The sequence below is a fragment of the Strongylocentrotus purpuratus genome, unplaced genomic scaffold (assembly GCF_000002235.5).
Source record: "Strongylocentrotus purpuratus isolate Spur 01 unplaced genomic scaffold, Spur_5.0 spur5_scaffold_16, whole genome shotgun sequence".
Taxonomy (NCBI): Eukaryota; Metazoa; Echinodermata; class Echinoidea; order Camarodonta; family Strongylocentrotidae; genus Strongylocentrotus; species Strongylocentrotus purpuratus.
Window position 1 is genome coordinate 25,378,786 of NW_022145601.1, and position 12,580 is coordinate 25,391,365.

The window sequence follows — 12,580 nt, forward strand, 5'->3', positions numbered from 1 at the left end:
AAACAACTAGTCTTAGTAGTGGATGATAAGAAACAAGCTGATCATTAGTATCATATTAAAGCAATTGTGGTAAGCAACATCTGAGTAGTTGTTGGTAGGAAACATATTGGAACGTTATCATAGTCATCAATATTAATTTTTTCAAACAAGAAATCTAAGTAGTGGGTGATAAGAAACAGGTTACAACAGTTCAATGGTCATCAGTATCATATGTTGTAAGCAACCAGTGTAAATGGTATATTTATTATCAGTTTAATTCTGAAAATAATGTATTAAAATTACCATTTAATCATCAGTATGGTTTATAAAAAGATATTTGAGGGCTAGATTGGTAATTGCATAGCTGCCGACCTTTCCAATTTTTTTTGAGGAATGATTCCTGTTTTTCCAGCCAAATGTTCTGAAAACATCTGTGTACTTGCATACTCTGGATTGGATTTTGAATATCGGATATGCTGTATTTTGTGACTGAAATATGTTCATAATTATTTAGTTTGTAAACTAAGTTTTAAAAAAAGTTAAGTATGTGAAAAAATGATTTGTGCCAATTTGTTTCTTGAGAATGTGACCTATTAATGCTTACAGTTACATTCAACAAAGGCCCTAATTCAACCAGTCCACCTTTCATTTTTGAGTTACAAAAAAGACAAAAACATGAATTTACCAGGGGTATGAATAATTTATTTGTCAACTGTATACATGTATAAACACATTGTTTTCTTTCATTTTTATGATAGGGCTAAACACTGGTTTTGTACCCCTGTATCTGTCTGAGATTGCTCCTTTCAATCTGAGAGGAGGGATAGGGGTTCTCAATCAAGTGGGCGTGGCAAGCGGTATCCTCCTCTCACAAATATTTGGTCTGCCAGTGGTCCTTGGTGAGTATCAGAGTCTCTACAAAACCTTCGCAAAACTGTTTTTGATTTGACTTTTTTTAGTTGTTTTTTGTTGTTGATAATTCTGTATCAGCCTCAAAAGCGTTTCAGTGGGGTTCCTCAAGGTTCTCTCCTTGGTCCCCTTCGCAAAACAGTTTTTGATTTTATTTTTTTTGTTTCTTTTTGTTTTTTGTCGTTGATAATTCTGTATCAGCCTCAAAAGCGTTTCAGTGGGGTTCCTCAAGGTTCTCTCCTTGGTCCCCTCCGCAAAACAGTTTTTGATATGTTTTTATATTGTTTTGTTTTTTGTTGTTGATAACTCTGTATAAGCCTCAATTCAGTGGGGTTCCTCAAGGTTCTCTCCTTGGTCCCCTTCTTTTCCTTTTATACATAAATGATTTCAAAACTTCCTCTGATATCTTATCTTTCATCCTTTTGCTGATGATTCTAACATTTTCTATTCACATCGTGACCCTCACACTCTCTTAGGTACATGTAATATAAATATAAATATTGTCTTGCTTATCTCTTAGTTATTGTGATTGTTCAAGATAAAGTTGAGTTATAGTCGTGCAGTTACATTGTGGAACAGTCTGTAAGCATTTGGGAAAAGTTGATTATAACATTTTAGGTATTTTGTGAGGTTTTTCAATGATCAAAATGAAATGAATTGCCGCGATCTTACTGAAATCACATGCAATGCCTGTGAGGAAAGACCTGACAGCTGTCCTACCCATCTAGCAGATTCTTGTCCCAACAATTTGTTAGATGTCTGTACACCTAGTACTCGGGTTGTTTTCAATCTCGTTATGGTAACCTTTAAAGCTTAACATGACTGGTATGACTGTTAGTTTTGTTAGCCTCTGGTTATAGCTTTCCATACAATCTATATCAATTTGTTACTCAAGATTATTTTCTTCCTGGGTGCATGAACTAACAAATGCTGGCTTTTAGATAGCACTAACTGCTGATCCAACCACTTGTCCTTTCCCCGTAGCCTTCTCTTGGAAAAAAAAAAGTTCAGAACCATCATGATTGTTTTCTTTCTTTCATGATTCAGGTACGGAGAAATGGTGGCCTCTGTTGCTAGGTCTGACAGCCATTCCTGCCGTCTATCAGCTCATCGTTCTTCCATTCTGTCCCGAAAGCCCCCGCTATCTCCTCATCACCAAAAACGAAGAGGAAGCCAGCAGAAAGAGTAAGTCATAGTGGTGCACTAGGGTTCCTGGGGAGTGTTTCACAAAGACTAAGATCGACTTTAAGTTGGACTTAAATATGGCAGGCCGTTCATGCCACTGTTCACTCTCACCATTTATGATCTTGAGATAATATTTTGTCCTTCAATATTGAATTGGCAAAAAATATAAATTCTGTAGGTTTGTGACATAGATTTGTGACTATGATTTGTACGTCCCTTGAGAAACGTATGCGGGGAATGGTGAGAGCAACTAGTGGCATGAATGGCCTGTCATAGTAAAGTCCAACTTTAAGTTGATTTTAGTCTTTGTAAAATACCCCCCTTGGTCTAGCTGCAGAGATGCCAACCGTTACGGTTTCGCAGTATTTGTTACGGTTTTAATGCTCTTGTTACGGCGTTACGGTAAACAATCAAAAGGTTACGCGTTAACGATAAATAAAAGTACATTATAGCGAATGCCGCCTTATCACATAGCCTCCGTACACAGCGCTGCATGTTGCACGCAATTACTCATGAGTTCACTGAATTTGACTACACTGGATAGGCATTTTCGCGCACATGGTCCGTCCGCCGCCATCTTGTTTAATTCCGAAACAACATGGCCGCCGTCATTACTGTTTTGATACTAGTACACTGTATACTACGTGCGGTCGTGCATTTTGGGGGAGCATGGTGGTGGATGATCGTGCGCGCCGCGCCCGCAATACCCATTCAAAGTATAGTAGCGAAGACTTCGGTGATTCAGCGGGCGCATTGCAAGTGCGCTATACGGTGTGTTGTTGTTCATGAACGCCGGGCCTAGCGGCCTGGGCTGGTGTGTCTGTGGTACTGGTGAGTGTACGTGTGCGTGTGTAGGATACGAGTTCTGCCATTTGACTGTGGATTTGAATTTGCCGTTCGACGCTTGAACGAGATGTTTTATTCTTGAATATTATCATGGATTCACTCAAAAGAGCGAGTACCCAAGGAGGAGATCCTTTGACTGCAAAGTGCAAACAGATTTAAAAAAACGTTTTTATGCACATCTTTATTTTGGACTTAAAAATGGTAGGTTCGAAATGCAGTAAGAGTGATCGGGTGTTTGTGTACGTTTTCCGCGAAAATTATGCTGCAGTGTCTTGCGTTACGAAAAGACCCCATTCGTTACGGACAAATGTGGTAAATGTTACTGACAGCCATCCTATAGGGTTGGCATCTCTGTAGCTGTATCATAAAGTTATTGTTATCGTATTAATGACTAAGGCTGTGATGGCATCCAAGCAGAGATTTTCTTTGAGGGCTTCTTTATACTTTAATCTTGAACGTTGACCTGTCTTGTAAGAGGGAATTTATTAAAAACAAATTTAGTTCTCCTATTCATTTCATTAAAATATATATGCTCATTATTCATCAAATGTAATTGCTATGTACTAATGATTTTGCATCATGAAACTTTTGCTTCATTTCAATGTAAATTAATAAATTAACTGAACTAATTGAATTAGGCATATTGATTTGATGTTTTTAATGTTTACACAATTTACTTTTATTGAAGTATCTTGTTCATTTTGTTCTGTAAATGTCAATGATGTTGTAGATGTTGAATATTAAAAACAATTCATGAAACCGAAAACATTCTTCTTGTACTCATCATAAATGTGACTGTACGATCTTTCCCTGTTTAGGCCTGGAATGGTTTCGTAAGGATACTGACGTAGCAGCAGACATGGCCGAAATGAAACGAGAGTACGAGGAGGAGACGAAGGAGAGGAGAATCACAATCTTAGAACTTTTAAAGAAGAACTCATTGCGACGGCCTCTTGTCATCAGCATCGTCATGCAGCTTTCTCAGCAGTTGTCAGGAATCAATGCCGTAAGTTCTTGCTTTCAAATTCTAAGAGTTGCTTTAACTTCATGAATAACATTTTTCCTCAGCAAATGTTTTCCTTAGAAAGAGCTAAGCACTTAAATAGTCAAAGTTTGGATGTAAGTTTGTGCGTAATTTGAAACACAAAACGTTCCAAACTTGGGGAGTAATTCTGTTAAATGGCATTCCTTTGAGTGTAAATTTGCTCCTGCCTGCAGCTTTGAAGATACTAAAAAGACTAGTGTGGAAATTTATGAATGCTTCTTTCTAGGTGCCCAGTGACTGAATATTGTACTCCATTGGTCAGAGTGCAGATCGCATTTGTCTGTTGTTGCTATGTTTGGCAAACCTCTGTAAAGCTTGCAGGTTGTCACGAATGTGCAGAAAATGACAATTTCCCATGTCTAAATGTCAAGAAAATGAACTCTTTTTAAAATTGTAATAATCTACAAGTTCATATGCCTGTGTTTCTGAGAAATAACACTGTTGTAGGTAATCTTTTCATACGGATATTGCAGGGGACCGAGATATCAATTCCTCTCAAATCTGGCTTTTTAAGCCATTGGTTACTGTAACAAGGTAGTCTGTGTGTTAAAGCATATATGGAAATTTGATAATGCAGTAGTCAGCGGGTTAGCTGCTTGTATCTTGTGCAGGTTGTCAAATTGTTACCTCAATTTTATATAAATAATTTTTTCCTTTTCTTTTAAGGTCCTGTACTACTCCACTTCCATCTTCATTTCTGCGGGAGTTGAGCCTGACATAGCACCATATGTAACGCTCAGTACAGGAGGAGCGATAGCATTGATGGCTTTAGTTACTGTGAGTAAATAAACGGTCCGTTTGAGCATTTTGCAAAGGCGATGCCTGTTTGCGTAAGTTCTTCGATAAACTTTGACATTTTAACATTCTCTATATTTCTTGGCAAATAAGTAATGGTTCATGTTTTAATCAGGTTATTTTGTTCTTGCGCTGCAAGTTCAAAAACAGGGGTGATGATGCTAGGGAGGAGGAAGAGAAGGAGGAGGGGGAGGGGGAAGGAGGAGGAAGAGAATAAGAGGGGTGGGAGGAGGAGGAAGAGGAGGAGGGGAAGAAGGAGGAGAGTATTGCCTAATATTTTTGGATAAGAATGAAACGAGAATAAGGGTAAACAGCAATATTGATGATAAATAGAGTAATTGGCGTAATGATTGATGACAAAGTTGATGATGGTAATGACCGTGGTGATGATTATGATCATAACTATAATTATGAGTTAAATAAACTGCAACCAGAACAACAACAGCAATCGTAATAATAATTGTAATAATATTAACAGGTAAGATATAATTCTGATACCAGGCAAAAATATTCCAAGAGTATAGACGTTTGGCCAAAGGTTAATTATATATTAAAGTGACTCGGTAACATTGTTGAAGGTTGATGAAAAAAATTGCTTAATTTTTGTATAAAATGTTACTTACTATATTCTTTCTACTATACTAACCCTCTGACATGCAAAAAATCCTGAACAAATTCTCAAACCACAAAGATATCTATAGTTTTCTTTGAAGGCGTCGATGTGGGGCACCCTCTAACAGTGATTAACAGTAAATTCTCCCAACCATTTTTGAATTTTCCCAACCGTTTTCCATGACAAAAATACATAAAACAGGCTATAAAAAATCTGTCAACACTTAACTGTCTGGAATGGAATGTAGAGCCATTTTATTGCTTTGTGACGATTTACATTCACCTAAAATGTAATTAAATTGTCCTTGTCATGATGCTGAACAGGCTTTGACAAGTAGCAGAATAGAAGTATAATAATATAGTTTGGAGAATTAAGGAATTGATCAGATCAGTTTTTCCCAAGTTGCACCATGAATAATGATTTGTTTTCACTCAAATTTTCAGATTATCTTTAATTGTACATCTAGCATTGAAGTCACTACCTTAGCACCACTATCTCTCATCTGAACAATGTTACAAAGTCCCTTTAAGGGGTGTGTCTAGTTTTCTAGGGTATAAGACACAATCACATCAGGGGGTGTATCCATATTCTAGTGTACGGATGCTTGAAGGGTAAATCTGCTAAGACTTTTATTGTTTCTAAGAATGATGGACTTTGAGACCATCTCCCATAAGAATGGTTGAGGAAAAAAGGAGAAGGAGAATGATCATTATTATTATTATTATAATTATTATTATAAATATAATGATCAGGCAATAAACAGTTATGATGAGTAATGAACAGGCATTTAAAATTGTGATAACAAGCTGAATATTCAAAGAGTAATATATTGACTTTGGGTAAAGATTAACACTTAACATTATTGAGGGTGTGTCTCCTTTTCAAGGTTAAAGGGATTGGGAATCTTTCCCTCAGATTCTTAACAAAATCCTGGATCTAGCTCATGCTTCAATCATAATTATAAACCTTTAGGTCAGTTAGGAATCCCATGATTTTACCAGCCAATCGCCTGTCTGATTATCAAGATATTTATGATTGAAAAACAAAATTTCAAAAACTGTTTTCCTAACGATTTTTATAACACTACAGTCTATTGGGCAAAATGAGTATAGTAAAACAAATCACTCAGAGATTTTTACTTTTTTGAGGTACTTCATGGTCATTTTGAAGTGCAACTTTTATTAGGGCTTCAATATTACACCATATCACAGATACTGATAACACGTAGGGCCATACATCTCAGATTTAACATTGTTAAACGATGCCTTTATTGTGAATATGCATTAACTGTATCAGGGGGTGTATCCTCATCCCAATGTATGCATGAAACAAAAGGGTGATCTAGAAAGCTTTGTATTGTTCCTGACGAGGACGGACTTTGAGACTGTCTCCATAGCAACAGATTGTCTGTCTGTAGCTTGATGACAAGATATATTTGTTGTGATCTAAAGATCAAACGGCCAACTGAAGTTTGAACTTTGCTAGATACACATGCCTCAGAGTCGGGTCTGTTGCTAAAGTGTGTATGTAAACAAAGTGTATTCTTCAGGGGCCCTCGAATGAATAAGAATAGAAAAGTTGATGGTGGTTTACCTCACATTTATGGTATTTTGCTGATGATTTGGTTATGATTGATGATTGAAACTGTTTCAGGAAAGAAGGGGGGGGGACGTAGATTTTTAAAACCTTTGTTGAAGGCCTTATGTAGTCCTTAGCATTGAGAGTATGAGCAAACCACAAAAGGTCTGTCTTCATCAGCTCAAGTTGGCCAAATAGCCTACTATTTTGTAATACGGGAAATTAGCCCGAAGTTACAAATCGAGTCTTCATCAGCTCGAAACTCGAGCCCGAGAAATTAGCTAGAGAAATTGAAGACGGACCACAAATAGCGGGCTATTTTGCAAACTATTCCAAGATATCTTGGGAAGATTTCCCAAGCATCTTCACCTGCCAAATAGCCCCTTCTTTAATGATCGGGCTAATTTCCAGAATCAGAAAAAGCGGGCTATTTAGCGAACTCAAGCTGATGAAGAAGGCCTATTGACTCTTAATGACATCATTTGTACTTACTACAAACAAGATATGTTGCCTCACGTATCTGTTGATCATGTGTCACTATAAAGTCGTATTCAGACATGACTAGGCAAAACTGCATTAAAAAGCACCACATCAAAGTAAAAGGAATTAAGCTCGGTGTGCTTTACATTTCTGTATTTATTATTATTTTTCTCTTGCGACCAAAACTTGAGTTTGGATTTCAAGGACAAATGAAGAATACAGACAGATACATGTAGATAACAATGGTAGAAATAATGTAAAAAAAGTCAAAGAAACTGTATAGTCTGATACATAAGTACATGTACAAGAATAATGTATTATAATCAAATTATTACACATCAAATAAATTAATGTAAGCTCATGAGTAAATTTTTCGTAATAATTGTATTTAACATCAGAAATAATTAAGCATGGCGATAAATTGAGTAGAGTATTAAAGAAGTATGCTTTTATTAATAACTTTCTTAGTTTTACTTAGAATTTGCTTGATCTTTTACTGACCTGTTCCTCTCAGGATTTGTTTTTGCTTCTTTCAAAACAACTCAATATCAGGTTTGACTTCCCCTTTAACATCTAATAAGCAGATCACTTTCAAGTAACTGTTTTTCTCTGGACCATGCAGGAAGGAAGACCCTTCACATGCTTGGTCTAGGTCCAATGCTCAAAATACACGGGGGCGGTGGGCGATTCGCCCCCGTGAGCTCCATAATCGCCCCCGTCAGGTTGCTCACGGGGGCGATTGCAAAATTAAAAATCGCCCCCGTGGAATTATAAAATAAAGATGATCTTTTCTGATATAACTTTAACACAATATTGAGTATCAATTTTCAAACCTTAAACCAATGAAATGGAACTTAGATGGCGCTATCTCTCCCATCTCTATGAGTATTACCGATACAAAAAAACGGAAGCTCGCACTATATTGTGCGTCCGTCAGCAGTGGCTATACTGCGCCGGTAGTACAGGTTTGCACGCTGACGCCCAATATCTGCTGGAGCTGGAGACGATCACGCAAAGACTGAAATATGCAGAAGTTTTTCGTTGTGAAAAGTGTGAATCCTCTGAAATCTGGTGATTATAAAAGACCAGCAAATTATGTACCTCGACCAGTAAATCAATATCGAAAAGAAGAACAAGACCAAAGATGTTGCAGGGGCGGATCTAGGCGGTTTAGGGGGTTTAACCCTCCTACCCCCCCCTCCCCCTTCGGGCTGCCAAGTGAAATGTGATGTGCATAGAAAAATGCCATCATGTGTCCAGACCTACACAGTGTAGATGTCAGAAGATGCCAGGAAAGCATCACTTACGGGGGTTCAAAATAGCACCAAAAAAATGCTCCGCACGTTAGTAGATGCCAGGAAAATATCACTTACGGGGGTTCAAAATAGCACCAAAAAATCGCCTCGCCGCTTTGCGGCTCGTGGACGATGCTCCGCATGTTAGTAGATGTCAGGAAAACATCACTGTCTTACGGGGGTTCAAAATAGCAACAACAAAAATCGCCTCGCCGCTACGCGGCTCGTGGACGATAAATGATAATGATAAAAAACAAGGAATTTAGGAGTTTCATGGGTACCAATTCAATGGAAATTTGTATAAAAATAAGAGCCCCCGTCAGCACTAAAAGAGCCCCCGTGAGAAGGCTCACGGGGGCTCTTTTTTTTGGGAAGAGCCCCCGTGGACAAAAAATTAATTTGAGCCCTGTCTAGGTCTCATGTTCATCTGTGCCGTCATCTACAACCTGGGAACAATCCTATCATTAACAGATCGCAAAGCAGATCACATCTCATGTTCATCTATGCTGTCTACTCCAACCTGGACGCTAACCCTTCATTAACAATCCCATAAGCAGATCACATTAAAGTACTTATTTATCTCTTTCTACAGGTGCCTTTGATGGACCATGCGGGAAGGAAGACCCTTCACATGCTTGGTCTTGGTCTTATGTTCATCTTTGCTGTCATCCTAACCATCTTCCTCAACCTCCAAACGGTGTGGGCAGGATCCTCCTACATCAGTATCCTCTCTGTCATGCTCTTTGTTGTTGCCTTTGGCCTTGGTCCTGGTGAGTAGTCAACTTTGACCCCTCAACTTTGACCCCTCCTAAGTATAAACATAATCTTGAGTTCTTGGACCTGTCTTCTAAAGGTATGCAACAGGCCACTTTCGTTATGTAACCCAATTTATGCATATATATGCCTTGTGTCTTTGTGAAGTGCATCAATTCAAATTATTTATTTCACCAGTTACAAATAAATGCATCTCAATTGTCAGAATTCAAATTACATACATTGGTTGTTGCTAGGTAGGACAAACATTATGTCTTGCCCTACTTAACAACACATAATACATGTATATGCAATTTGCATTCTGACTTCTGAAGTACAATCAGTTGTATCAAACAGGTGAATGAAATAATTGGTATTGAGGCACTTACAATGTAAGTATGAATTCAGTTACATTACAAAAAAGGCCTATTAGTACAGACTGATCCTTACAAAAAATATTTTGTGCATTACTGCAGAGTCAAAGAATTACACTCTCTCTCTCTCAATTACTTTGTCATTCCCTTTTTTCCCTCTCTTCCATCTTTCTCCTCTTTCCTCTCCCTGATCCTTGTCTGTTTTTGCTAAATCAAGGGTTAACCCACATTCTGAAATGTATAAACCCACAATTATCACCTGTTTCTCCTTCCTATTCCAGCATCGATCCCCTGGCTATTTGTGGCTGAGCTCTTCTCTCAAGGACCCCGTCCAGCAGCGGTCAGTGTAGCCTTCATGGTCAACTGGATGGCCAACTTCGTTGTAGGACTCCTCTTCCCACTCATGCAGGTAAGTGGACATTTTGGTCCCTATTCTACTTTATTCAGTAGGGATTTAGCTCATGCTGCAATCATAATGATAAATCTTTAGGTCATACTTGAATCCCAGGATTTTTACAAGCCAATCGCCTGTCTGATTATCAAGATATCTATGATTGGAATTAGAAATTTCAGAACGGTTGTTATAACACTACAGTCTATTGGGAAAAATGAGTATGGTAAAACCGGTCACTCAAAATTGTTTGCTTTTTGAGGCACTTCATGATCATTTTGAAGCACAACTTTTTTAGGGCTTCAATACTTCACCATATCACAGACACCAATTACACGTAGGGCCATGCATCTCAGATTTAACATTGTTAAACGATGCATTTAATCAGTTAAATCCAGTCCTACAACATGTAGGTCTAAGATAACGTTTAATGGAAGAAAAGTTATACCTCAGACTACCTTTCTTTGTTAGACCAGATCAAAACCTTATTTCAGTATCAGTTTTAATTTGAGCAGAATACAGACTTTTGTCACCTACCAGTATTGCAATAGAGAAATACAGGTAACAACTGAGTTATTTATACCCCTTGTAAATTTGATGTTTTTTGTGTTTTCATAACTCAAGAATGAAAGGTGAACTGGTTGACTTAGGGCCTTTGTTGAATACTTTTAGATGTAAGCTTGAGATGTCACATTCTCGAGAAACATAAATTGGTCAAATCAGATTTTCACATACGTAACAAACTACAAAACTTGGTGAGGGTATGAATTATTTAGGATCTTTGTGAGACACCCCCATATCTAACTTCTTACTCTGTTGTTACCACCTTCATCATCATTAATCATCTCTCTATTGTAGGATGGCCTTGGATACTACGTCTTTCTCATCTTCGCTGCCTTCCTGGTAGTCTTCTTCCTCTTCACCTGGAAGTTTGTTCCCGAGACAAAAAACAAGAGCTTCGAGGAAATCAGCGCCCTCTTCAAATCGAAGAGCCAACGTGACCACGAGGCTAACGGAACGAAGAACGTCTATGAGCAGGGCGTAAGTGACAAGATCTAACTTTGCATGGCTTGAACTGTGTGGCATGGACTATTAACACGTGTGGTTTTATTTGCATGCGCATGATTTACATGTAGCTAAATTTTGGAGCTGGGATTGTTTCGTGATAGACCATGTTTTGTAATGTAATGTAGTCTAGTTCTGGGTACTTCTTTGTCAGACCACAGGCTGTGTATGTCAACCAAAGATTTCAGTCCTGACTGCATTTGTCTACTTATATGGAGCTCCGCAAAAGAAAAAAAAGCGTCTTCTTTTTTCTAAAGAACACACAGTTTTCCATTCACAATGTATCCTAAAATCACATGAATTCTTAGTTTTCTCAGTTTTCCGAAAATATAGTACCGGAGGTTGTGCAGACAGATTTTTTTTCTTTCTTACTCTACACTGTAATGTTAAAGTGGCAGTTTGGCAGTTTTATCAGAACATAAAGTGCATTTAGGTAGTGCAACTGAAATGACAAAATACCATCCCGTGGCAATATTGTGGAAGAAGTGCCCTTAAAGTTTGGCTGGTTTCATGTTACATGTAGCACCACGAAGCACTTACATTCAGACAGGGTTGATCACAAATCTTTGTTAAGTGCCATGTTACAAATTGTTTCATTCACCTGTTGCAAATAAATATATTTCATTAGTCAGAATATGAATTGCATACTTTCGTGTCTTGTTAGGTGGGACAAGCCATAATGTTTGTCCTACCTAGCAACAATTAATGTATGCAATTTGCTTTCTGACTTCTGAAATACAAGTATTTGTGACAGGTGAATGAAATAATTTTGTAAAATGGCATTAAACAAAGATTTATGCATTCAATTTGATTACATTATGAAACTGGTCTATTTGGTTTTGATACTTGTACCTATACAATACAGGGTAACCCAATAAAAATGGACTAGCATACTTCCCATAATGCAGGGCAAATTTCATTGTTACCAGTAGCAGGGGGATCTTTTTACAAGAAAAATGATACCAAATTTGCTAAAATTGGTTGAAGATTTCTTATTTCTCTACCAAATTGTGAATCTTGGTATTCATTTTTCATGTGAAAAGATTCTCCTTCCCTTAGTACCAGTGAATTTGACCCCACATGATTTGAAGTATGCTAGTTCATTTTTATTGGGGCACGCTGTATTTTGGCTTATAGATGGTTGTTTCTTGGTGATCTAACAGGAGTTCATCTGTAACTCACTAACGATGGGTTCTAATTGAGTATTTCTTAATGTACTAGGTATGTTTTTGTAAGTCTAAACTTATTTTCAAACTAGAGAAATATGCGTTT

At 37.7% G+C, this 12,580-nt stretch overlaps 1 protein-coding gene across 1 annotated transcript in view; it reads left to right on the top strand.

Moving 5' to 3' along the window:
* Window positions 1–12,580, top strand: part of LOC590274 (solute carrier family 2, facilitated glucose transporter member 1) — a 38,606-nt gene that overhangs the window by 20,539 nt on the left and 5,487 nt on the right. Inside the window, exons 5-11 of the mRNA XM_030987133.1 lie at window positions 738–878; window positions 1,936–2,073; window positions 3,738–3,925; window positions 4,631–4,741; window positions 9,318–9,495; window positions 10,134–10,261; window positions 11,102–11,284. Coding sequence (XP_030842993.1) covers window positions 738–878; window positions 1,936–2,073; window positions 3,738–3,925; window positions 4,631–4,741; window positions 9,318–9,495; window positions 10,134–10,261; window positions 11,102–11,284 — 1,067 coding nt within the window. The remainder of the gene's footprint in view (window positions 1–737; window positions 879–1,935; window positions 2,074–3,737; window positions 3,926–4,630; window positions 4,742–9,317; window positions 9,496–10,133; window positions 10,262–11,101; window positions 11,285–12,580) is intronic.